The 27,998-nt window shown below is 42.6% G+C and overlaps 1 protein-coding gene across 2 annotated transcripts; it reads left to right on the top strand.

Annotated features, from left to right (window-relative positions):
* On the top strand, positions 1–27,998 carry LOC106582675 (uncharacterized). Of its 2 annotated transcripts, XR_006761353.1 has the most exons (4): positions 1–711; positions 15,745–15,929; positions 16,484–16,919; positions 27,749–27,998. XR_006761353.1 is itself a non-coding variant. In XM_014165969.2 (3 exons), exons 1-3 carry the CDS (start codon positions 124–126, stop codon positions 16,701–16,703), a joined length of 993 nt encoding a protein of 330 aa, XP_014021444.2. In that variant the 5' UTR covers positions 1–123; the 3' UTR covers positions 16,704–17,330. The 2 variants fall into 2 exon arrangements, 1 of the variants encoding a protein (XP_014021444.2); XM_014165969.2 differs by lacking the exon at positions 27,749–27,998 and having other exon boundaries at positions 16,484–17,330.

Genomic DNA, 27,998 nt, shown 5'->3' with positions numbered 1-27,998 from the left:
CACATGACGTAATCAGAAGCGCGAGATGGACAGCAGTTGATATCTATTTGTATTCGTATCCTCAACCAATGTTCGTTTTATTTTAATTCGTCGCTTTTACAGTCCGTGTTTAGTTTGAGAGACATGTTTGTGTGTCGAGGAGCGAGGCTGTCGGCGAAGGCTTTGGAGCAGGGTTTCAACTCCACGACAGGGGCAGCGGCGCAACTTAAAACAAACAGACTGACGTTAGTTGACATTACCTGCACATCGCCATTACGTAACATCCATACATTCAAATGCTCCCGAGCTTTTTGTGGATGTATCGGTGGTGGTGGTCGGGAAAAGGATGATTCTGCACTTTCGCCTGATGGAAAGCGAGATAAAAGGGAGAAGGACATGTTTTCCGTCAAGAACCGGGACTCTGTTCGTTTCATAATCACGCATCAGCAACAATTAACTCGAGTAAATTCGTTTTCTTTAAATCTCTCCAACAAAAGTAATGGTAAAAGCTTATTCAGCCGTACACATAACGTCACTAGCTCAACGCTTTATCGGACGAATGGAGGCCAAAGCTGGCAGAAGAAACTATACATAGATGCACTTGAATCTGTGTTTACGTCTGGCGCCAATGTCTGCAATCATCGACTATATCCCACATTGACTGTGCAAATGAGACCTTTTTCCTCGGATGCTGTTGCTCCCAATCGGGTGGAGATCGCAGATCACAAAGTGGTAAATTCAACTTTGAATGGTATTTGTTTAACCCATGTGACATCGAATTTAAATTAACAATATTTGACCATCAACCATGCCAGTGGTGTGAAGTACTCAGTGGCAATTTTAGAATGTACATCTTTTTGGGCGAGATGCATGCCTGCAAATCTACTACACAACACTAAACAATACATTAATTGCACTTTAATGGTGAAAACTGTGCCCACAATCTGTAAGGGCTTACATAAAGCTGTCCCAACACCTTAGCCAGGTGTAGCAGTGGTATCAGCGGAGCCTTGTCTGCAGCGAAACAGATCATTCAGCCTCATTTACTGCCTTTAAAAAAAAACATAGCTGATATGGCTGACTTGCTTAAAGAAATGTAATTTCTACTTACAATTGGCATGTACAAACTATGGCATAAGGGGATGACAAGCAGATAAGAGGTTATCCATAATTTCGATTAAGACATTAATGAACGACCTAGGACGGACGTAGACAATAACTATTTGTTCAACACTTTTGAAATGTACAGCAACAGAATTCAGAACATGGGCCGTTCTTACAGTGTTCTCCTTGAACACCAAGTCAGAACCATAGGATAAATAAAGGGGGCATATAGGCAAACAATGGAAGTTCTTACAATGTTCAATGATTGCATTTCTCTAAAACAGGTTATAGGCTACATGTGCACCACCAAGTCAGAACAGTAGGTGAAATTAAGAGTGGTAAAGGGACTAAATTATTAGGGTGAGGGACATGGAATACCAACAGCTTACTACACAACATACACTTAGTATTACTTTCTTGCTACAGTGTACCTTGCCTTCGGAAAGTATTCAGATCCCTTGACTTTTTTCTCAATTTGTTACGTTACAGCCTTATTCTAAAATTGATTACATAGTTTGTTTTCCCTCATCAATCTACACACTAGCCCATAATGACAAAGCAAAAACTGTTTTTTCAAAAAAATGTGCACAATAAAAAAAACGGAGGTCACATTAAAATATGTATTCAGACCCTTTACTCAGTACTTTGTTGAAGCATCTTTGGCAGCGATTACAGCCTCAAGTCTTTTTGGGTATGACACTACAAGCTTGGCACACTTATATTTGGGAGTTTCTCCCATTCTTCTCAGCAGATCCTCTCAAGCTCTGTCAGGTTGGATGGGGAGCGTTGCTGCACAGCTATTTTCTGGTTTAAGTCTGGGCTCTGTCTAGGCCACTCAAGGACATTCAACTCCCGCATTGTCTTGGCTGTGTAATAAGGGTCGTTGTCCTGTTGGAAGGTGAAACTTTCCCCCAGTTTGAGGTCTTGAAAACCTGCTCCAGAGTGCTCATCAAGGATCTCTCTAACTTGCTCCGTTCATCTTTCACCTCAAGCCTGACGAGTCTCCCAGTCCTTGCAGCTGAAAAACATTCCCACAGCATGATGCTGCCAGCACCATGCTTCACCGTAGGGATGGTGCCAGGTTTCCTCTTGTCGTGACGCTTGACATCCAGACAAAAGAGTTCAATCTTGATTTCATCAGACCAGAGAATCTTGTTTCTCATGGTCAGTCTTTAGGTGCCTTTAGGAAACTCCAAGTGGGCTGTCATGTTCCTTTTACTGAGGATTGGCTTCTGTCTAGCCACTCTACCATAAAGGCCTGATTGGTGGAGTGCTGCAGAGATGGTTGTCTTTCTGGAAGGTTCTGTCAGTGACCATCACGTTCTTGGTCACCTCCCAGACCAAGGCCCTTCTCCCCCGACTGGCTGGGCAGCCAGCTCTAGGAAGAGTCTTGGTGGTTCCAATCGTCTTCCATTTAAGAACAATTGAGGCCACTGTGTTCTTCGGACTTCCAATGCTGCACACATCTTTTGGTACCCTTCCCCAGATCTGTGCCTCGACACAATCCTGTCTCGGAGCTCTACAGACAATTCCTTTGACCTCATGGCTTGGTTTTTGCTCTGACATGCACTGTCAACAGTGGGACCTTATATAGACGTGTGTGCCTTTTTCAAATCATGTCCAATCTATTGAATTGGCCACAGGTGGACTCCAATCAATCAAGTTTTAGAAACCTCTCAAGGATGGTCGATGGAAACCGGATGCGCTGAGCATCCATTTCTAAACCTGTTTTCGCTTTGTCATTATGGGGTATTGTGTGTAGTTTGAAATTTTATAATAAGGCTGTAACGTAACAAAATGTGGAACAAGTCAAGGGGTCTGAATACTTTCCAAATGCACTGTAAGGACAAAATCAGCAGACAGCAATTGTGGAATCATGCCACAGTTGGACTAGATAATGTTAAACAAGGTTGGACTGTTATAAATTCAACAAAAGATAATTGGTTAATTTGCTCAAAGTAAAAAAATCTGATATCGCACTATGGCTGTATTAGACTTTTGCTTTGGGGGCATACTTATATTGCAATGTACAGGCCGTGCTGGGGGTCATGATGCCTGTGCTGAAGGGCAAGTGGGCAGGCATCACCACAAATTACCACTAATTTCTTGTTAACAACAGAAATCAGCCAAGACCTCAGAAATAATTTGTAGACCTCCACAAGTCTGGTTCATCACTGGGAGCAATTTCCAAATGCCTGAAAGTGTCACGTTCATCTGTACAAAAAGTAGTATGCAAGTATAAACACCATGGGACCACGCTGCCGTCTTATCGCTCAGGAAGGAGATGTGTTCTGTCTCCTAGAGATGAACGTACTTTGGTGCAAAAAGTGCAAATCGATCCCAGAAAAGCAGCAACGGACCTTGTGAAGATGCTGGAGGATACCGGTACAAAAGTATCTATATCCACAGTAAAACAAGTCCCATATCGACCTAACCTGAAAGGCCGCTCAGCAAGGAAGAAGCCACTGCTCCAAAACCGCCATAAAAAAAGCCCGACTATGGTTTACAACTGCACATGGTGACGAAGATCGTACTTTTTGGAGAAATGTCCTGTGGTCTGATGAAACAAAAATAGAACTGTTTGGCCATTGTTTTGTTTGGAGGAAAAAGGGGGAGGCTTGCAAGCCGAAGAACAACATCCCAACCGTGATGCACGGGGGTGGCAGAATCATGTTGTGGGAGTGCTTTTCTGCAGGAGGGACTGGTGCACTTCACAAAATAGATGGCATCATGAGGAATGGAAAATTGTGGATACATTGAAGCAACATCTCAAGACATCAGTCAGGATGTTAAAGCTTGGTCGCAAATGTGACTTCCAAATGGACAATTACCTCAAGCATACTTCCAAAGTTGTGGCAAAAGGGCTTAACCTGTTAGGGCTAGGGGCAGTATTGACACGGCTGGATAAAAAAACATACCCGATTTAATCTGGTTACCACTCCTACCCAGTAACTAGAATATGCATATACTTATTACATATGGATAGAAAACACCCTAAATTTTCTAAAACTGTTTGAATGGTGTCTGTGAGTATAACAGAACTCATTTGGCAGGCAAAACCCTGAGACATTTTCTGACAGGAAGTGGATACCTGATGTGTTGTATTACCTTTAAACCTATCCCATTGAAAAACACAGGGGCTGAGGAATATTTTGGCACTTCCTATTGCTTCCACTAGATGTCACCAGCCTTTACAAAGTGTTTTGAGTCTTCTGGAGGGAGATCTGACCGAACAAGAGCCATGGAACGATGATGGCCCATTAGACACCTGGCGCGAGTTCATGTTGGGTACCCTCGTTCCAATACGTTATAAAAGAGTATGCATTCGTCCACCTTGAATATTATTCATGTTCTGGTTAAAAAGGCCCTAATGATTTATGCTATACAACGTTTGACATGTTTGAACGAACGTAAATATATTTTTCCCCTCGTTCATGACGAGAAGTCCGGCTGGCTTAGATCATGTGCTAACAAGACGGAGATTTTTGGACATAAATGATGAGCTTTTTTGAACAAAACTACATTCGTTATGGACCTGTGATACCTGGAAGTGACATCTGATGAAGAGAATCAAAGGTAATGGATTATTTACATAGTATTTTCGATTTTAGATCTCCCCAACATGACGTCTAGTCTGTATCGCAACGTGTATTTTTCTGGGCGCAGTGCTCAGATTATTGCAAAGTGTGATTTCCCAGTAAGGTTATTTTTAAATCTGGCAAGTTGATTGCGTTCAAGAGATGTAAATCTATAATTCTTTAAATGACAATATAATATTTTACCAATGTTTTCTAATTTTAATTATTTAATTTGTGACGCTGACTTGACTGCCGGTTATTGGAGGGAAACGATTTCCTCAACATCAATGCCATAGTAAAACGCTGTTTTTGGATATAAATATGAACTTGATAGAACTAAAAATGCATGCATTGTCTAACATAATGTCCTAGGAGTGTCATCTGATGGAGATTGTAAAAGGTTAGTGCATCATTTTAGCTGGTTTTATGGTTTTGGTGACCCTGTCTTTGAATTGACAAAACATTACACACAACTCTTGTAAATGTACTGTCCTAACATACTCTAAATTTATGCTTTCGCCGTAAAACCTTTTTGAAATCGTAAAACGTGGTTAGATTAAGGAGATGTTTATCTTTCAAAGGGTGTAAAATAGTTGTATGTTTGAAAAATTAGAATTTTGACATTTATTTGGATTCAAATTTGCCGCTCTTTAAATGCACCTGCTGTTGATGGAGTGCACCACGGGTGGCACGCTAGCGTCCCACCTAGCCCATAGAGGTTAAGGACAACAAGGTCAAGGTATTGGAGTGGCCATCACAAAGCCCTTACCTCAATCCTATAGAAAATCTGTGGGGAGAACTGACAAAGCGTGTGCGAGCAAGTAGGCCTACAAACCTGACTCAATTACACCAGCTCTGTTCTTAGGAATGGGCCAAAATTCACCCTTGTAGAAGGCTACCTGACACGTTTGACCCAAGTTAAACAATTTGAAGGCAATGCTACCAAATAGTAACTGAGTGTATGTAAACTTCTGACCCACTGGGAATGTGATGAAAGAAATAAAAGCTGAAATAAATCATTCTCTACTATTATTCTGACATTTCGCATTCTTAAAATAAAGTGGTGATCTTAACTGACCTGAAACAGTGAATTTTTACTGGGATTAAAAGTCAGGAATTGTGAAACTGAGTTTAAATGTGTTTGGCTAAGGTGTATGTAAACTTCCGACTTCAAATGTGCAGTCGTGGCCAAAAGTTTTGAGAATGACACATTAATTTTCATAAAGTTTGCTGCTTCAGTGTCTAGATATTTTGGTCAGATGTTACTATGGAATGTTGAAGTATAATTACAAGCATTTCATAAGTGTCAAAGGCTTTTATTGACAATTAAATGAAGTTGATGCAAAGAGTCAGTATTTGCAGTGTTGACCCTTCTTTTTCAAGACCTCTGGCCCTGGCATGCTGTCAATTAACTTCTGGGCCACATCCTGACTGATGGCAGCCCATTCTAGCATAATCAATGCTTGGAGTTTGTCAGAATTTGTGGGTTTTTGTTTGTCCATCCACCTCTTGAGGATTGACCACAAGTTCTCAATGGGATTAAGGTCTAGGAAGTTTCCTGGTCATGGACCCAAAATATCGAAGTTTTGTTCCCCATGCCACTTAGTTATCACTTTTGCCTTAAGGCAAGGTGTTCCATCATGCTGGAAAAGGCATTGTTCGTCACCAAACTGCTCCTGGATGGTGGGGAGAAGTTGCTCTCGGAGGATGTGTTGGTACCATTCTTTATTCATGGCTGCGTTCTCAGGCAAAATTGTGAGTGAGCCCACTCCCTTTGCTGAGAAGCAACCCCTCACATGAATGGTCTCAGGATGCTTTACTGTTGGCATGACACAGGACTGATGGTAGCTCTCACCTCGTCTTCTCAGGACAAGCTTTTTCCGAATGCCCCAAACAATCGGAAAGGGGATTTATCAAACAAAATTACTTTACCCCAGTCCTCAGCGGTCCAATCCCTGTACCTTTTGCAGAATATCAGTCTGTCTCTGATGTTTTTCCTGGAGAGAAGTGGCTTCTTTGCTGCCCTTCTTGACACCAGGCCATCCTCCAAAAGTCTTCGCCTCACAACTGCCTACTGCCATTCCTGAGCAAGCTCTGTACTGGTGGTGCCCCGATCCCGCAGCTGAATCAACTTTAGGAGACAGTCCTGGCGCTTGCTGGACTTTCTTAGGCGCCCTGAAGCCTTCTTCACAACAACTGAACCGCTCTCTTTGAAGTTCTTGATGATCCGATAAATGGTTGATTGAGGTGCAATCTTACTGGCAGCAATATCCTTGCCTGTGAAGCCCTTTTTGTGCAAAGCAATGATGATGGCACGTGTTTCCTTGCAGGTAACCATGGTTGACAGAGGAAGAACACTGGTTCCAAGCGCCACCCTCCTTTTGAAGCTTCCAGTCTTTTATTCGAACTCAATCAGCATGACAGAGTGATCTCCAGCCTTGTCCCCGTCAACACTCACACCTGTGTTAACGAGAGAGTCACTGACATGTCAGCTGGTCCTTTTGTGGCAGGGCTGAAATGCAGTGGAAATTGTTTGGGGGGATTCAGTTCATTTGCATGGCAAAGAGGGACTTTGCAATTAATTGCAGTTAATCTGATCACTCTTCATAACATTCTGGAGTATATGCAAATTGCCATCATACAAACTGAGGCAGCAGACTTTGTGACACAAATATACATTTTCATTCTCAAAACTTTTGGCCATGACTGTAGTCGTGGATCGCACATCAGCCAGGCTAATTTTGCTTATTCCATGAAGTTGTATAACTTATCAAACTTTTTCATTCCACAGTACTGCCCTGCTTCTATTCCCTTGTCCAGTGTTCACCGTATAGGCATGCAGTTTTTAAACCAGGCCTATCCATGACATGGCAATAAATCTTTTTTTTTTCTCCGTGCTTCAGTCAATCACTAGGCCTTCTCGTGTATTATGGTAATATTATGTTTTGTTTCCTTTCCACAATACTAATGAGGATCACAATACTGGTGTCGTCCTGGCCCTAGTAACAAACCTCAGTTAGGTCACTTGCTACTGTCCTCACTGTCACTGGCATACTATTATGTTCAGCTCAATGTTTTTCTCTTTCTGTCGTGTGGTGGTCAAAGCAAATCTGAAAACAGTTTTCTTTCCATTTACTGTAACCAGTCCTCTCACCCACTGAGCACAGACGCTGTCCATGGACGTTGACATTTGGTGAGTCCAATCATAGATGTCTGTTTCACAAGTTTGGACAGTACAGCAAAGAAAAGTAGAGTATATGTCAGTACAATACAGTTTAGTACAGTAGAACACACTAGAGTATAGTACAGTATAATTTACTGTCCTGAACTCTGCTATGCTGTACTCTACAGTGCTGTACTGTGTGTGTGATGTCCAAACTTGTGAAATAAGTCTATGATTGGTACAGATTTGGTCCGGGGACACACCTAATTTGGTCTTGTTTGGGTGCGGAGCTCATTTGAATAATAGCCAGTGTGTATAATAATACCCAAACATACAAAGGAGGATATTATATGTTTTTACATTTGTGTACCTCTTCAGGAAACATCACCTGAAGAGGATTGCGTTCATAATTATGTTTTTCTGTATAGATCATAGAACCATGATGTTACTCTGTTACCAGGTGTTAGTTCACTTCACTTACTGTAGTTCAATAACTCAATGTGTCATATCATAGCTGACACCCAATGTTCCCTCTAAGCTGCACGCGTGCTCAGTAGCCCCAAGACTGCCGCGCAGAAATATTAGCCCACAGAGAGAAGCATGTGGTGGAAGAATCAGAATGAGTTAGGTAACATAGATAATTAAGATGTCTTATCTGCATGATATGCTTGTTATTAGAATGTATCCCTTTGGACTCTGGTGTTGGCAGTTGCACTTCCTCCCTCAGCTGGGGCTCAGTCACCTGGGGCCCAGAGAGGGGAGAAGTCAGGCTTGTCTTTCACATGTCCCTGGTGCTATGCAGAATATCAGAAATAGAAGAGGACAGGAGGGAACATTGTCTTCATATGTGAATGTGTCTTTACCTATTCTTAAACCATGTGAAGGGATGTTCTGATTAATGGGGAACCAATTACTTGTCTCCACAATGTCTGTGCGCCAGACTCTTTGGCCTTGGGGAAGATCAGGTTTGAGACAAGATGTGTGGGCTAGTATCTGGAACCATTGTATGTTATCTCTGATGTTGCACTTATCCTGGGTTAGTGTATGACCTAGAAGCTCACTCCCCTCAGTGAGCTTGTCCAGGCGTGTGGTCAAGAAGGGGTTTTACTTGAGAAGGGAGTATCTGGAGTTGACAATGGATTTATGCCATAGAATGAGTTTGTTTTTGTGCTGTGAAGTACCAGGAATGAGATGGGAGTCTCGTCATAGGGGCCAAACTGAACGATAAGAACAGAATTTATAGCAAATGCTATCTTGCTGCGTGATATTCCTTTCTCATCTATCAAGTCTCACCTTGTGACCCGTTCCACACATCTGTTTGTTATGTAGACTAGGGGGTGGGGGATCTTTGCTATTAAAGATTTTAGTAGCCTTTGTGTCATGGCTCTCAACAAACCATCTGAGGGTGGTTCGTCGACCAGCCATCGCTATTGCAGTGCTCTCACTAATAAAGATGTTTAAGTATAACTCTGACTTGTGTGATAAGTTTGTCTCTCCTCATTTGATAATACAGAAATTAACCAGCACGAGATTGAACTTCACTCAACTTTCTAGAGCAGTGGTCACCAACCGTCGACTGGTCGATCTCCAAGGAATTCCTAGTCGATCGCCAAACATTTTTGTAAAAAACCTAATGATAAAGCCTTGTGTTCCTATTTATACGTACATTTTTTTGTCTAGGACTGTTGGCGGTAGGTGCACCCGATTTAGCTTCCCTGCACACTGGGTAGGCGAACTGTTGTCATTTTGAACCATTTCATGTGTCTGAAGGCACAAACTCTGCCTTCACGGCAGGCCCAGAGAGCATTTCAAGTGCACTATAGGTTTACCGCTGGCCAATCGGATGTCTCAGATGACCATGTATGCAGTAACGTAGCAGGCATAAAAGAAAGCTACAGCAAAGTTCATACGGTGAAATTTCAAAACATTTAAAATCATGACTAGAGAGAGACTCAATGAATACAACAAAGAGATGCTGTTTTTTTGTTGTTGAGTGAGTTCATGTTTAAGTACTTACTCAGAACTGTCAACACTTTGTATTCAACACTTTTATAAGCCATAAAATGCACATTCTTCCTATTTCCACTCTGCAGCAGTAATGAATGAGTAGGAAAGTGTATTTTGAAATATATAAAAAAATGTCCAGAACAACAATGTATTGGCAGGGCAATTCAAGCAAAGCTAATATCCGGTTGTAATGTATTGGGCCTATAGCTTATTGCACAAACCTGCTACAGTGCGGTTTTTAATTGGTTAATGTTGCATAGGCTTATGTTTAAGGCATGTTTAAAAAAAAATCTGAGTGGTATATCTCGGCTTGCATTTTGACTCGAAGTGATCTTGACTCAAAGGTCGGTGATCACTGTTCTAGAGTTTTCCCTGTTAACACTATCAACGTTTCCCTTTACTGTGGCAATTGTGTGACGCTATATTAGCCACTTTCAATGCAACATATCGATTTAAAAAAAAAATGTAGAGTCAGCTTGATGCGGACCTTGCCTAGTTATTTCCTACTCTGTCTGCCCCTCCTGGATTCCTATTGGTCTAGGAATGAGTTGTTGCTCTCCCTGTGACACTCGGCAGGCAATATCATAGAACTCACCACTCTCACTCTGACTGGCAGTGGTACAATAATTTACACTCCAGCTTCTTTACTCTGTGTGTTTTATGATTTGCATCTTATTTGGTTTTTACCTTTTCACCTATTGGGAGCACAGCTGCTTTATGTGTCTGACTAGAGCAAATCAAATTGTATTTGTCACATGTGCCGTGAGTGAAATGCTTACAATCCTTTAACCAACGATGCAGTTTTAAGAAAATACCTGAAAAAAAAGTACAAAAATAAGTTATAGATAAGAAAAACAAATAATTAAAGAGCAGCAGTAAATAACAATAGTGGGGCTATATACAGGGGGTACCGGTACAGCGTCAATGCGTGGGGGCACCGGTGTCGAGCTAATTGAGATAATTATGTACATGCAGGTAGGGTTAAAGTGGCTATGCATGGATGACAACAGAGCGCAGCAGCGTGTGGGGGGGGGTGCAAATAGTCTGGGTAGCCATTTGATTAGCTGTTCAGGAGTCTTATGGCTTGGGGGTAGAAGCTGTTTAGAAGCCTCTTGGACCTAGACTTGGCGCTCCGGTACTGCTTGCCATGTGGTAGCAGAGAGAACAGTTTATGACTAGGGTGGCTGATTTTTAGGGCCTTCCTCTGACACTGTCTGGTATAGAGGTCCTGGATGGCAGGAAGCTTGGCCCCGGTGACGTACTGGGCCGTACACACTACCCTCTGTAGTGCCTTGCGGCCGGAGTCTGAGCAGTTGCCATACCAGGCATTGATGCAACCCGTAAGGATGCTCTCGATGGTGCAGCTGTAAAATCTTTTGAGGATCTGAGGACACATGCCAAATCTTTTCAGTCTCCTGAGGGGGAATAGGTTTTGTCGTGCCCTCTTCACGACTGTCTTTGTGTGCTTGGACCATGATAGTTTGATGTGGACGCCAAGGAACTTGAAGCTCTCAACCTGTTCCACTACAGCCCTGTCGATGAAAATGGGGGCGTGCTCGGTCCTCTTTTTCCTGTAGTCCACAATGAACTCCTTTGTCTTGATCACGTTGAGGGAGAGGTTGTTGTCCTTGCACCACACGGTCAGGTCTCTGACCACCTCGCTGTAGGCTGTCTCATCGTTGTCGGTGATCAGGCCTACCACTGTTGTGTCATCGGCAAACTTAATGATGGTGTTGGAGTTGTGCCTGGCCGTGCAGTCATGAGTGAAGAGTACAGGAGGGAACTGAGCACGCACCACTGAGGGGGCCCCTGTGTTGAGGATCAGTGTGGCGGATGCGTTGTTACCTACCCTTACCACCTGGGGACGGCCCGTCAGGAAGTCCAGGATCCAGTTGCAGAGGGAGGTGTTTAGTCCAGGGTCCTTAGCTTAGTGATGAGCTTTGAGGGCACTATGGTGTTGAACGCTGAGCTGTAGTCAATGAATAGCATTCTCACATAGGTGTTCCTTTTGTCCAGGTGGGAAAGGGCAGTGTGGAGTGCAATAGAGATTGCATCATCTGTGGATCTGTTGGTGCGGTATGCAAATTGGAGTGGGTCTAGGGTTTCTGGGATAATGGTGATGTGAGCCATGACCAGCCTTTCAAAGCATTTCATGGCTACAGACGTGAGTGCTACGGGTTGGTAGTCATTTAGGCAGGTTACCTTAGTGTTCTTGGGCACAGGGACTATGAACCGTGTTGGTATTACAGACTCAGACATGGAGAGGTTGAAAATGTCAGTGAAGACACTTGCCAGTTGGTCAGCGCATGCTCGGAGTACACGTCCTGATTATCCATCTGGCCCAGCGGCCTTGTGAACATTGACCTGTTTAAAGGTCTTACTCACATCGATTGCGGAGACCGTGATCACACAGTCATCCGGAACAGTTGATACTCTCATGCATGTTTCAGTGTTATTTAGCTCGTCTGGTAGGCTCGTGTCACTGGGCAGCTCTTGGCTGTGCTTCCCTTTGTAGTCTGTAATAGTTTGCAAGCCCTGCCACATCCGACGAGCATTGGAGCCGGTGTAGTAAGATTCAATCTTAGTCCTCTATTGTTGCTTTGCCTGTTTGATGGTTCGTCGGAGGGCATAGTGGGATTTCTTATAAGCTTCCTGGTTAGAGTCCCGCTCCTTGATAGCGACAGCTCTACCCTTTAACTCAGTGCGACTGTTGCCTGTAATCCATGGCTTCTGGTTGGGGTAGACGTCCTCGAAGCACTTATTGATAAAGCCAGTGACTGATGTGGTGTTCTCCTCAATGCCATCGGAAGAATCCCAGAACATATTCCAGTCTGTGCTAGAAAAACAGTCATGTAGTTTAGCAGCATCTTCATCTGACCACTTTTTTATAGACCTAGTCACTGGTGCTTTCTGCTATAGTTTTTGCTAGTAAGCAGGAATCAGGAGGATAGAGTTGTGGTCAGATTTGCAAGATGGAGGGCGAGGGAGAGCTTTGTACGCGTCTCTGTTTGTGGAGTAGAGGTGGTCTAGAATTGTTTTACCTCTGGTTGCACGTTTAACATGTTGATAGAAATTCGGTAAAACTGATTTAAGTTTCGCTGCATTAAAGTCACCGGTCACTAGGGACGCCGCCTCTGGATGAGCGTTTTCCTGTTTGCTTATGGCAGAATACAGCTCATTAGTGCAGTTTTAGTTCCAACCTTGCTCTGTGGTGGTATATAGACAGTTATGAAAAAAACAGATGTAAACTCTCTGGGTAAATAGTGAGGTCTGCAGCTTATCATAAGATACTCCACCTCGGGCGAACAAAACCTTTAGACTTCCTTAGATATCGTGCCCTGACTGTTTACATAAATGCATAGGCACCCGCCCCGTGTCTTACTAGGGGCTGTTGTTCTTTTTTGCCGATGGTGTATAAGCCGCCAGCTCTGTTCTTAATTTCGTTGTTCATCCATGACTCTGTGAAGCATAAAATATAACATGTCCCGTTGGTAGGATATACGTGCTTTCAGTTTGTCACATTTATTTTCTAGCGGTTGAAAGTTAGCTAGCAGAATGGAGGTCAAGGGCAGATTAGCCACTCGTCGTCTGGTCCTCACAAGGCACCCTGATCTTTTGCCTCAAAATCTACGTTTCCTTCTCCAGCGAATCACGGGCATTGTGGCCTGGTCGGGTGTCAACAGTATATCCCTCGTGTCCGACTCATTGAAGAAAAACTCTTCGTTCAGTTTGAGGTGAGCAATCCCAGTTCTGATGTTTAGAAGCTCTTTTCGGTCACTATGTCTATCCTATAATACCTCTGTATTCCATGCCAATAATACAGATTGACGCTCTACTGCCCCTACTATATGTAATCTTTGGAAGTGTGTATTCTTCCCATGCCCTGCATGCCGCTGTACATGTAATTATCCTACAGATAGTGTCTAATCTCCCCTCCTGTTCTTCTGAGTGTGTCTGTGGCCCAGGGTCACAGACAAAGAGTAATCACAGCCCTGCGTCATGTCTCGTGAGTGGAGCACCAGCTCTCGCTCTCTCACTCTCGTTCTCTCTTTCTTCCCTCCCAGTAGATTACATGAATAACACAACACTTCTCCAGGCAGATTCCATCTAATTAGCTGACTCAGGAGTACACTGATTCAGTATTCAATAGTCTGCAGTACCCTTGAATGAGTAGTGTGTCCAGGCTCGGTCAGGACCCCCTGGTTTAATGAATGGTTGGGAAGAATTCTGTGGTTTGTTATTCAACATATTGGCTATGTATGATGCATATACAGTTGAAGTCGGAAGTTTACATACACCTTAGCCAAATACATTTAAACTCAGTTTTTCACAATTCCTGACATTTAATCCCAGTAACAATTCTCTGTTTTAGGTCAGTTAGGATCACCACTATTTTAAGAATGTGAAATGTCAGAATAATAGTTGACAGTGATTTATTTCAGCTTTTATTTCTTTCATCACATTCCGAGTGGGTCAGAAGTTTCCATACACTCAATTAGTATTTGGTAGCATTGCCTTCAAATTGTTTAACTTGGGTCAAACGTTTCGGGTAGCCTTCCACAAGCTTCCCATAATAAATTGGGTGAATTTTGGCCCATTCCTCCTGACAGAGCTGGTGTAACTGAGTCAGGGTTGTAGGCCTCCTTGCTAACACATGCTTTTTCAGTTCTACCCACAAATGTAATATAGGATTGAGGTAAGGGCTTTGTGATGGCCACTCCAATACCTTGACTTTGTTGTCCTTAAGCCATTTTGCTACAACTTTGGAAGTATGCTTGGGGTCATTGTCCATTTGGAAGTCATATTTAACTTCCTGACTGATGTCTTGAAATGTTGCTTCAATATATCCACATAATTTCCGGGCCTCATGAAGCCATCTATTTCGTGAAGTGCACCAGTCCCTTCTGCAGTCCCTGCTATGTCCAAACAGTTCTATTTTTGTTTCATCAAACCAGAGGACAATTATCCAAAAAGTACGATCTTTGTCCCCATGTGCAGTTGCAAACCGTAGTCTGGCTATTTTTATGGCGGTTTTGGAGCAGTGGCTTCTTCCTTGCTGAGTGGCCTTTCAGGTGATGTCGATATAGGACTCGTTTTACTGTGGATATAGATACTTTTGTACCTGTTTCCTCCAGCATCTTCACAAGGTCCTTTGCTGTTGTTCTGGGATTGATTTGCGCTTTTCGCACCAAAGTACGTTAATCTCTAGGAGACAGAACGCGTTTCCTTCCTGAGCGGTATGACGGCTGCGTGGTCCCATGGTGTTTATACTTGCATACTATTGTTCGTACAGATGAACGTGGTACCTTCAGGCATTTGGAAATTGCTCCCAAGGATGAACCAAACTTGTGGAGGTCTACAATTTCCCATGATGTCAAGCAAAAAGGCACTGAGTTTGAATGTAGGCCTTGAAATACATCCACAGGTACACCTCCAATTGACTCAAATGATGTCAATTAGCCTATCAGAAGCTTCTAATGCCATGACATCAATTTTTGGAATTTTCCAAGCTGTTTAAGAAAGTCAACTTAGTGTATGTAAGCCTTCTGACCCACTGGAATTGTGATACAGTGAATTATAAGTGAAATAATCTGTCTAAACAATTTTTGGAAAAATATATTGTCATGTACGAAGTAGATGTCCTATCCGACTTGCCAAAAACTATAGTTTGTAAACAAGAAATTTGTGGAGTGGTTGAAAAACGAGTTTTAATGACTCCAACCTAAGTGTATGTAAACTTCAGACTTCAACTGTACATTTCATTAATAGTTTTTGAATTTGACTTTTATATGTGGAACCAGTATGGATCTTCCTTGTCCAGGGCTCACTTGAAAACTTGTAAATCTCAATGTGACTTCCCTGAGTTTAATTAAAGGATAAATACAAAATGATATCTCTCTCTGACCCGACCAGGACCAGACTCCAAAGCAGGCCTCAGTCAAAGGCCCTGAGGAGCCCGAGGTACCGGAGCCTGAGGACAAACCTAGCAAGACCCAGCAGCTGAAGAAGATATTTAAGGAGTACGGAGCTGTAGGAGTCTCCTTCCACATATGTATGTCCCTCATGTCTCTGGGCATGTTCTACCTCGCTGTGTCCAGGTACTGTATGTTGCAAGACTTCAGCAGTTTTTGTCACATATACAAAAACATTACATTTGTCTTCCTAGTTGACACGGCTTGATTGACAGTAGGCTGAATACCAGAGGGATTGAATCCAGATTATCAGCCAGCTCACATATCTCCCCTGATAGCTGTAATGGCCCTTGGATTCAACGCCCTCCTGGCCCGCCCAGCGCTACAGTTCACTAACACACCGCATAATTGTTGTGGGAGAGACATGGGGACATTCTGAAATGGCACCATATTCCCTATAGTGCTCTGTTAGTACATTGCAGTGCACCATGTAGGGAATAGGGAGCCATTTTAGACGTAGTTAGAAGATAAGTGTAGAGCAGCATTCTAATGGGATGAACCATTAGAAACCATTTTGATACATTTTATTACTTAATAGTTTGTCTTCATAAAGCCTTTCAATAATCTGCGTCTGAGGTACAAGTTGGCAAGATCCTACAATTGCTTTGAGGACCATGTTGAAATCCTGTCCAATGCTAAAGTTATATGGCCCCCTCTGGTATGTGTGTTCCTCTCCACAGTGGGATCGACATGGCTGCTATCCTGTACAAGATAGGATTCAGTGAATCTCTGGTTCAGTCCAAGTTGGCGGCGGGTACCAGTACGTTTGTCCTGGCGTACGCCATCCACAAGCTGTTTGCTCCGCTCCGTATCAGCATCACTGTGATATCAGTGCCTCTTCTTGTACGGTACCTCAGAAAGAGTGGCCTCTTCAAGACACCCAACTCACCTACACACTGAGTGGCTGAGACCCCAACGTCCACTAACTTGGATAACTGAGACTTTCCAAATATGACCATTACCATTTCTGGAATCGGGAAGGAATAAGCGTGAGAAATTCTTCCAACCATCCCTAATTTTTCAACTGGAATTTCTGCAGGAGAAAAAACAGAACCAACCGAGGCTGACTTTTAACCCACCTGTAGATCAGTGGCGGTCTGTGCCATTTAAGATGAGGTAGGGTGATTTTTAAAATGTATTTCTTATGAGCATGCCCTTGTTTATATTACGGTATATTGGATGACTCATTCATATTCCATTCACGCAGCTCAATGTAACATTGATAGGTTTAGGCTACTACAAGATACTCAAAATGTCCCTGTACCCATCATGAGATTGCTACAACCTATCTTATGAAAAGTTTACATTGTGAACTTTCATCAAGATAATTTTTAGTAATCAAGGTGAGACTGTAACACATTCAATACCGCCGTGAACTCTCGTGCCTGCATCTAGCTGATCTAGGGTGTAATCATTCGTCCAACAGTTGCAAACGAGAGTTCCTATTGGACAAATTCAGGTATGTTTATCCCGATTCCATTTAAGAAATGTTTTTCAACAGAATCGGTGGAATGAATACACCCCTGATCACACGCAAACACAATTCACTTTCATAGCAGCCATATAAAAACAGCATGATCACTTTGCTCATTGTATACAGTTCATTCGGAAAGTTTTCAAACCCCTTGACTTTTCCTAATTTTGTTACATTACAGCCTTCTAAAATGGATAAATTATTTTTTTGCCTCATCAATCTACACACAATACGCCATAATGACAAAGCAAAAGCAGGTTTTTAGAGTTTTTTGCAAACGTATAAAAACATTTAAAAAACTGATTACATTTACATAAGTATTCAGACCCTTTACTCAGTACTTTGTTGAAGCACCTTTGGCAGAGATTACTGCCTCGATTCTTCTTGGGTATGACCACTATTTTCAGGTCTCTCCAGAGATGTTTGATCGGGTTTAGGTCCGGGTTCTGGCTGGACCACTCAAGGACATTCAGAGACTTGTCCTGATGCCACTCCTGCGTTGTCTTGGCTGTGTGCTTCGGGTCACTCCTGTTGGAAGGTGAACCTTCGCCCCAGTCTGACGTCTGTCGTGGAAATTCTAATCAATGAGGAGAGACAAGGTCAGTCACCAATCAGGATATTACTTCATTCAAAACGTATTAATAGGGAAAATATAGAGCAATAACGATGGCTGGTCGACGCAACATGGTGACTGTTGGGTGTAGAGCCCTGAGACAAATAATACAAACACCTTTTTATAACAAAGATAACAGATGTGTGGAATGGGTCACAAGGTTAGGATTTTATAAAAACAATATCTGCTGTAAAGATGTGCTCATTGTGTGGAAACCAGGTTCTGGCCCCTAAAACAAGGTTCCTCTCATAATTATCCATACCCGAGCCATCTCCACCCTGGTACCTCCCGGCACAGAAACACCAACTCAGTCCGAGAGACGACAAGACCATCATAAATCAGTTGCTAGAGTTAAATCTCAGAAGCTCCTCAGTTCACACAGACACAATAGAGTTCTAAGAACCCTATTCTGTTGCATAAAAAAAAAACATTTGATGCAATAACAGTATTATAACAATCTTGTAATTTCTCCACGATATGTTCTGAGTGCTCTGGAGCAGGTTTTCATCAAGGGTCTCTCTGTACTTTGCGCCGTTCATCTTTTGCTCGATCCTGAGTAGTCTCCCAGTACCCGCCGCTGAAAAACATCCCCACAGCATAATGCTGCTACCACCATGCTTCACCGTAAGGATGGTGCCAGGTTTCCTTCAGACCTGAAGCTTGGTATTCAGTCCAAAGAGATCAATCTTGGTTTCATCAGACCAGAGAATCATGTTTCTCATGGTCTGAGAGTCCTTTAGGTGCCTTTTGCCTAACTCCCAAGTGGGCTGTCATGTGCCTTTTTACTGAGGAGTGGCTTCCCTCTGGCCACTCTACCATAACATCCTGATTGGTGGAGTGCTGCAGAGATGGTTGTCCTTCTGGAAGGTTCTCCCATCTCCACAGGGGACCTCTGGAGCTCTGTCAGAGTGAACATTGGGTTCTTGGTCACCTCTTTGACCAAGGCCCTTCTCCCCCGATTGCTCAGTTTGGCCGGGCAGCCAGCTCTATGAAGAGTCTTGGTGGTTCCAAACTTCTTCCATTTAAGAATGATTGAGGCCGCTGTGTTCTTAGGGACCTTCAATGCCACAGAAATGTTTTTGTACCCTTCCCCAGATCTGTGCCTCAAAATAATCCTTTCTCGGAGCTCTACGGACAATTCCTTTTGACCTCATGTCTTGGTTTTTGCTCTGACATGCACTGTCAAATGTGGGTCTAAATCTTGTCCAATCAATTGAAACTACCACAGGTGGACTCTAATCAAGATGTAGAAACATCTCAACGATGATCAATGGAATCAAGATGCACCTGAGCTCAATTTTGAGTCTCATAGCAAAGCGTTTAAATACTTATGAACCAAACTCTGAACCAATTTTATACATTTTGTGACAGGTCAAAAAGCATTTAACATTTTATGGCAATTTAGCTAACTACCTTGCTGTTGCTAGCAATTTTGTCCTGGGATATAAACATTGGGTTGTTATTTTACCTGAAATGCACAAGGTCCTCTACTCCGACAATTAATCCACAGATTAAACTATAAACCAAATGTTGTTTCTAGTCATCTCTCCTTCCTTCAGGATTCTTTTTCTTCTTTGGACTCTATATGGCAGTTGGCAACCAACTTTAAGGTGCATTACCTCAACCAACTGGATTCTGGACCTCAGTTCATCTTTCAATCACCCACGTGGGAATATGCACCTAAAAACCAATGAGGAGACGGGAGAGGCAGGTCTTGCAGTGCATTGAGTGTCACAAATAGTTTCGAGGTCTATTTTAGCGCCTCGCTACGCAGACGCTTGTAAGCAGTGTGGGTGCAATGATTGAATAACATGTATATGTACATTTATGGTGAGCATGTAAGGCTGTAACGTAACAAAATGTGTAAAGAGTCAAGGGGTCTGAATAATTTACGAATGCGGTGTGTGTGTATATAATTCCTTCTCGAACTACCTATACGCTCTCCTCCTCTCACATGTTCCCTTCACTTGTGGACTTCAGTGCATAACACATCAGCTGCCTGTGACCAGGCAAAAAAATAAAACTTGCCAAACCTTCATATCATGACCGCTAACCACTACACACAGACTACATTGTTGTCACCTCATAGTCAACGTAGCTACTAGAACTAACGTGTTAATAAACTCGCTAGCTACAATCACGCAGTTTAGCAGTTACACCGGTGGGACCCTGTGGCAATAAATGAATAAAACCAAAATCTTACCTTAACTTGGATAGCCATAGCCAGCTAGCTAACGTAGCATCCCTTTCTGTTTGAGTAGGCTAAACTGTCTAGCTGCATTAAACTAGCTAAGTGAACGTTTAAAATAATACAACCAAATATAGCTAGCTCTTTCTCGCTCTTGCTTCTCCTTCATTTTTGAATATATGAATTTGTTCAAAACTGTTCAACTATTGTCTTTCTCTCTGAGTCAACTACTCACCACATTTGATGCACTGCAGTAGCGTATGCTTTCAGTACTAGATTTATTCTCTGATCCTTTGATTGGGTGGACATGTCAGTTCACGCTGCAAGAGCTCTGATAGGTTGAATGACATCCTCCAGAAGTCGTCATAATTACCGTGTAAGTCTATGGAAGGGGGTGAGAACCATGAGCCTCCTAGGTTATGTATTGAAGTCAATATAACCAGAGAAGGACAGAAGCTAGCTGTCCTCTGGCTACACCATGATGCCACCCTACAGAGTGCTGCTGAGGCTATTTTTGACCTTCATTGCAAAACTGTGTATTAATCAATTGTTTGGTGAGGTGAATATATTTAGCATAGTTTTATCTAAAAAGGTTCATTTTAATCTTTCACTATTTTGTATTTTTATGAAATTCTTTGAGGATGCTCCTCCCCTTACTCCGAGGAGCCTCCACTGATGTAAATATCCATATTCGTTTTCCTTTACAAACTAAAGTACAGTAGTTGGTCCTCAATATGGATGTTTTAAGATTCTATGCAGTTGTCATTGTGTTTTCAGGCCATTGTGTTTTACCTTAGCTTCTGCTTCCTTTTTTGTAAGTAAAGCGCCATGTCTGTCTGAATTATTGGGAACAAAATATGAAAGAAAATAATGAATTCACTGTTACAGGTTTATCATTTATTTTATAGTGATATAAATTGAGTTGAAATTCATCCACTCATGACCATAAATAAAAAGACAACAAAAGGGCCATCTGTCTTAGATATATTTATTTACAATCATATTGAACCAGTGGCACTGGATGAAGTTTGATTATCAGGGACTTTCTGAATGATACTAGAATCTATTCTAAACCCTACCTTGAAGTTCAGAATGTTCTGAAGGTTCTAAGGAATGGTCTAAATATTTTTTAGGAATAGGAGTTGTGGATACAGGTTGGTCGGTCAGTCAGCATCTCTTTGTGCTGTGAAGGTTTATAAAAAAGCTGATCACTCACCTCCACTGACTGGTCTTACTGTTAACTGAGTAGCCATGTTCTTTTCTGTTCCTAGTGCTAGGTGAATGAATCTGCAGAAATATTTAGGTTACCTTCTCTTAACTCTCCCCCTTGTCATTTAGCCTGGAAATGCGTATGCTCTTTTAAGCAGAGCATACCAGTTGGTTCCAGACTAGTTGTAATTAGCTAAGCAGTAATGTTGTGTCCAATGGAAGTTCTTGTCCTATTAGCTCTGTATGAAGTAAGGATTTACTGGGATATTTATAGCCTTCCATATAATTATGTGTGAAATATTGTTTTGAATTGATTGGAGTATTTTTTTTTTTCTATGTGGGTTTTTATTGCAGTACAGATGTTGTCATAAAACATTTTCTGACTAAGTAGCTCTGGATAAAAGAGTCTGCTAAAGGACAAACATATAATTTATACAAAATGTGTAATAAAAACATTGTCAAGAATACAGCCATGATTATAATATGCATGATATATGGCTGCTCTTAAAGGAAAGCATGTGCACACAGTCAAATACCACCAAGAGCCACACAGTGGCGCTCCTGAACTACAAATCATTCTGTTTCCGTCCTTTATGGATGCAATGATGGTACTATCAAGAGCTTAACTGCGTCTCTGCACAGCGAACAGCATTTATTAAAACCTCATTCATTTAACCAAGACTGTTCAAATGGCCTCCAGAGCTGCCACTTGTTTAAAAGGAAACATTTCTCTTGAAAATGCCCTAAATATCTTCTTTAAAAAAAATGTATACTTAATTCATCTCAATGGTCCCGTACATATTCAGCTTGCACATGCACAACAGTTGTGATACCACAGATAATGTTGGTGACATTGTCTGCACAAACATGTTTTATTTTTTTGCAGGCTTCTGCTCAACCCTAAAACATTTTGGTTATAGCCCCTGTTCTACCAGGTCAGGTCTTCAGGAGGTTCTCACTCTATTGCTTCCCATTTAAGGTTTCTAAGGTCAGGGGAAAAGGGAAACCAGCAGCCCTGTCTGACTCTGTACCCCCCAATAACCACTATTGTACTCACCTGTCTCGGACCCAAGCTAGACCTGGGTTTAAATAATGTATAGTATATTCAGACTTGTATAATAATAATAAAAAAAGCTTTGTCCATTCACAGTAGGGAAATATGAACAGTTTGTTTATTCAACTAGGCAAGTCAGAACAAATTCTTATTTACAATGACAATGAAGTGCCAGACAGTTATCAGTCACTCAGGTAAATGTACAGGTATAGGGCTCAAGCAGCTTGAACACAGGCATTTACAGTATGCGCGCACACACACTCTCAAGGCTCATTATCTGGGCTGAGGAGGACTCTTAGTTGCCATCACCTCACCATCCCCTGGATGTCCCCCATGGCTAGGAACAAATTGGTGACAGCTAGGCAGGAAGGCAGCACTTCTAACCATACTGGCAGGCTGTTCTAGTGAGCCTCTTTCCCTCTAGCTCCGTTCTCTCCCTCCCATCGCTCATCTCTTTCTCCCTCTTTCCCTTTCTCTCTCTGAGGAGCAGGTCAACTCCCTGGGTATTCTATAATAATCACCCCTAGCTGAGTCCCAGATGAGTCCAGTTGTGATGAGAATTTAATGATATAAACACTGTTGTTGGCACAGTATGAATGCTGCCTGCCACCCACAACATCATCTACCTGTATGCAACCCAGTGTGCGTTCCAAATGGCTCCCTATGTAGTGCACTACAGCCCCAGTGTGAATTGTCCTCTCAGAGTCTGAATAGAAAGTCAACAATTCAACAAGTCTCACTACTTGCAACAGGATCTCTGAGCAGCAGAGCCGGCTCTACAGTGAGGAGCTGAGCACTCTTTCTCCCTTTATGTCATCACTCCTTCTGTCTCCTCTCTCTCTCTCTCTCTCTCTCTCTCTCTCTCTCTCTCTCTCTCTCTCTTCCTTTCTCATGCTCCTTTTCTCTCTCTCCCTCTCACTCCCTTTCTATCCGCCCCCCCAATTTCTCTCTGTCTCTCTCTCTCTCTCAGTTAAGTTTAGCGGCTGTAGCGGATGGTGGAGTCAACCTGGCTATGCTGTCAACTGTCTTCCTTCATCATGACGAGGCTCAGTTGCCATAGAGGCCACAGAATACTGGGGTTGAGACAGTGACGGTTAGAACTCAGAACAGCTACATCTTATTATTTTAAAAACAGGAGCTTCTGCCAGTCTCAAATAGATTTATTTATTTTTCATTCATTGCATTCCCCTCTCACATTTTCCTCAGGGTTTTTGCAAGAGTGTGGCAGTTTATAGTAGAAGGAAGGCTGGGTAGGAGAGGTAGGAGACTGTTCCAGCTTTGAAAGGGGTAGAAAACTATGTAACGTAAGGTCACAACCTGTCACAGTATTTTTGACAGTTGGTGGATTGGTGTTTATTTGGGCTGTGTCATCAACTGAGGTGAATCTAGTAATTACCTGTAATGGCTGGCCAGGTAACAATTTGGTTGTGTCTCGATTTTGTTTCCCCTCAGTTCCAGTCAATTCAGGAAGTGCATTGAAATTTGATTCATGAATTGAAAAGCGAGTCCACCTAGAAAAACAATGTTAATTTATCAACTCAATTCATGAGTTGAGTTTTAATTAATTGCTTGAATTGACTGAATTGAAACGGCACTGACTCTAACCCTGTTAGAATTTACCTTAATCCTGTCCAGCCAGTAGGTGCAGAGCTCTGCTGTGTGCTGTTCGGTTGATGGCGCTGGTGGCTAAAACCCTTCAGCTTTAAAACGAACCCTTCTCAAACACTGTGAAAAGCAAACAGACAGACAATTTCTTTCAATTAGCCCAAGCAGGCCAGCCCAATAAATTTTAGTTTGTTCCTTCAGACGCAAGGGCCCTGTTGTGCGTCCGGGACCAAATTATGACTAATGGCTGTTGGGGAGCTGCTGAGCTGATCTTCCACTCCTCTGCTCTCTTTCTTTCTCACCTTCTCTCTCCCCCTCTCGTTCTCCTCTCTCGTTCTTCTCTCTCTCCGTCTCTGTCTGTCAAATTCAGATTGCTTTATTGGCATGAAATACAATTAATAGATATTGCCAAAGCAGTAGTGGTACAGCATTTCAGTAAAATGCAATGAGGTTAATAATTGTGTGTGTGTATATATATATATATAACTCCCAAAAAATAAAGGGAACACTTAAACAACACATGAGATATCTGTATTTTCTAAAAACATTGCCATTATCAGTTATTGTGTGTAGATTGGGGGGGGGGGGGGGATATATATACACTGCTCAAAAAAATAAACGGAACACTTAAACAACACAATGTAACTCCAAGTCAATCACACTTCTGTGAAATCAAACTGTCCACTTAGGAAGCAACACTGATTGACAATAAATTTCACATGCTGTTGTGCAAATGGAAAAGACAAAAGGTGGAAATTATAGGCAATTAGCAAGACACCCCCAATAAAGGAGTGGTTCTGCAGGTGGGGACCACAGACCACTTCTCAGTTCCTATGCTTCCTGGCTGATGTTTTGGTCACTTTTGAATGCTGGCGGTGCTTTCACTCTAGTGGTAGCATGAGACGGAGTCTACAACCCACACAAGTGACTCAGGTAGTGCAGCTCATCCAGGATGGCACATCAATGCGAGCTGTGGCAAGATGGTTTGCTGTGTCTGTCAGCGTAGTGTCCAGAGCATGGAGGCGCTACCAGGAGACGGGCCAGTACAAAAAAATAAAGGGAACACTTAAACAACACATCCTAGATCTGAATGAAATAAATAATCTTATTAAAAACGTTTTTCTTTACATAGTTGAATGTGCTGACAACAAAATCACACAAAAATAATCAATGGAAATCCAATTTATCAACCCATGGAGGTCTGGATTTGGAGTCACACTCAAAATTAAAGTGGAAAACCACACTACAGGCTGATCCAACTTTGATGTAATGTCCTTAAAACAAGTCAAAATGAGGGTCAGTAGTGTGTGTGGCCTCCACGTGCCTGTATGACCTCCCTACAACGCCTGGGCATGCTCCTGATGAGGTGGCGGATGGTCTCCTGAGGGATCTCCTCCCAGACCTGGACTAAAGCATCCGCCAACTCCTGGACAGTCTGTGGTGCAACGTGGCGTTGGTGGATGGAGCGAGACATGATGTCCCAGATGTGCTCAATTGGATTCAGGTCTGGGGAATGGGCGGGCCAGTCCATAGCATCAATGCCTTCCTCTTGCAGGAACTGCTGACACACTCCAGCCACATGAGGTCTAGCATTGTCTCGCATTAGGAGGAACCCAGGGCCAACCGCACCAGCATATGGTCTCACAAGAGGTCTGAGGATCTCATCTCGGTACCTAATGGCAGTCAGGCTACCTCTGGCGAGCACATGGAGGGCTGTGCGGCCCCCCAAAGAAATGCCACCCCACACCATGACTGACCCACCGCCAAACCGGTCATGCTGGAGGATGTTGCAGGCAGCAGAACGATCTCCACGGCGTCTCCAGACTCTGTCACATCTGTCACGTGCTCAGTGTGAACCTGCTTTCATCTGTGAAGAGCACAGGGCGCCAGTGGCGAATTTGCCAATCTTGGTGTTCTCTGGCAAATGCCAAACGTCCTGCACGGTGTTGGGCTGTAAGCACAACCCCCACCTGTGGACGTCGGGCCCTCATACCACCCTCATGGAGTCTGTTTCTGACCGTTTGAGCAGACACATGCACATTTGTGGCCTGCTGGAGGTCATTTTGCAGGGCTCTGGCAGTGCTTCTCCTGCTCCTCCTTGCACAAAGGCGGAGGTAGCGGTCCTGCTGCTGGGTTGTTGCCCTCCTACGGCCTCCTCCACGTCTCCTGATGTACTGGCCTGTCTCCTGGTAGCGCCTCCATGCTCTGGACACTACGCTGACAGACACAGCAAACCTTCTTGCCATAGCTCGCATTGATGTGCCATCCTGGATGAGCTGCACTACCTGAGTCACTTGTGTGGGTTGTAGACTCCGTCTCATGCTACCACTAGAGTGAAAGCACCGCCAGCATTCAAAAGTGACCAAAACATCAGCCAGGAAGCATAGGAACTGAGAAGTGGTCTGTGGTCCCCACCTGCAGAACCACTCCTTTATTGGGGGTGTCTTGCTAATTGCCTATAATTTCCACCTTTTGTCTTTTCCATTTGCACAACAGCATGTGAAATTTATTGTCAATCAGTGTTGCTTCCTAAGTGGACAGTTTGATTTCACAGAAGTGTGATTGACTTGGAGTTACATTGTGTTGTTTAAGTGTTCCGTTTATTTTTTGGAGCAGTGTATATATATCCCCCCCCCCCCCCAATCTACACACAATAACTGATAATGGCAATGTTTTTAGAAAATACATATATCTCATTTACATAAGTATTTACACCCCTGAGTCAATACTTTGTAGAAGCACCTTTACAGCTGTGAGTCTTCCTGGGTAAGTATAAGAGCTTTCCACACCTGGATTGTGCAACATTTGTCAGTTTATTATTTTCAAAATTCTTCCAGCTCTGCAAAATTGGTTGTTGATCATTGCTAAACAACCATTTTCAGGTCTTGCTGTAGATTTAAGTCAAAACTGTAACTAGGCCACTCAGGAACATTCGCTGTATTCTTGGTAAGCAACTCCAGTGTAGATTTGGCCTTCAGGTTATTATCCTGCTAAAAGGTGTATTCATCTCCCAGTGTCTGGTGGAAAGCATACCCATAACATGATGCAGCCAGCACTATGCTTAGAAATATGGACAGCGGTAGGGTACTAGGGATTAACTAGCCCCGTCCCCTGTAATTCACATTAAGACCACAAGATGTTACCAAATTATTTTCCCAACACTTTCCCTGGCTGCCACTGCTCTTGCTCAGCAACAAACCATTCCCCTGTCTCATCACAACTTTTGTAGATATTTCAACTAAACATTTTTGTGGTACTGTAAGTTGATGAAACAAATTTGAAATTTAAAAAAAGTTGTGGATATATTTCAATGAAGTTGGATATATAATTATTTTTAAAATATACAAGTAGGAAAGCCTTAAGATAAATAATCCACTTGTTTAGAGAGAGAAATTTAGATAATTTGAGTAAAGTAGTAATATGTTGGATGAGTGTGTTGGGGGCAACTCGCCACCCCTTTATGGTTATGAATGTGTTTCAACCTGTCATTTAGACATTGACTAGCCTAGTTAGCGCACGTTTATGCTAACTTGCGAGCTAGCAACTTCACTAGCAGTAAATGTTAGCATAAGCTGCTAGGAGTGCTAGTTAGCAACCTTTACTACCAGATCGTCTGAGGTGAAATACATTAAAATGATATTGTAACTTCATTGCAGTTGTAAATGTTTCCACTATTGACTGATAACTGTAAAGCTAATGTTCCTTTATAGCCTTTTATAAATTGTACACATTTTTATGTCATATAGCTAGATACATTTTTAAGAGAGAGCGTTTCAATTGACATCTCTTCCCCTGTTTTCAGTTACAGATGGGGACTGGATTAGGTGTGAGCAGTGCAGGAGGTGGGCTCATGATTTGTGCTCCAATTTGACTGAGAATAGCTTTATTTGTGACCTATGTACAAATTAGAATCGTGCAATAGCAGACCATGAGAGTTCCCACATCAAAGTTACACTGAGTTATTTAGTAAGTTATTGTTATTACATGTTATATTCCTATGTTATTTAAGTTATATTCCAATGAATATATTTTTTTATTAATTAAAAACAACT

This window comes from Salmo salar, chromosome ssa22, assembly GCF_905237065.1.
Source record: "Salmo salar chromosome ssa22, Ssal_v3.1, whole genome shotgun sequence".
Taxonomy (NCBI): Eukaryota; Metazoa; Chordata; class Actinopteri; order Salmoniformes; family Salmonidae; genus Salmo; species Salmo salar.
The sequence above is the reverse complement of the archived record's forward strand: the minus strand, read 5'-3'. Positions and strand labels throughout refer to the sequence as shown.

Excerpts from the sequence above, each read along its gene's own strand:
- LOC106582675 (XM_014165969.2), top strand. The coding sequence starts at position 124 with ATGTTTGTGTGTCGAGGAGCGAGGCTGTCGGCGAAGGCTTTGGAGCAG. Across the intron at positions 712-15,744 it reads AGATCGCAGATCACAAAGTG|GACCAGACTCCAAAGCAGGC; the intron begins GTAAATTCAACT and ends TGACCCGACCAG. Across the intron at positions 15,930-16,483 it reads TTCTACCTCGCTGTGTCCAG|TGGGATCGACATGGCTGCTA; the intron begins GTACTGTATGTT and ends TCCTCTCCACAG.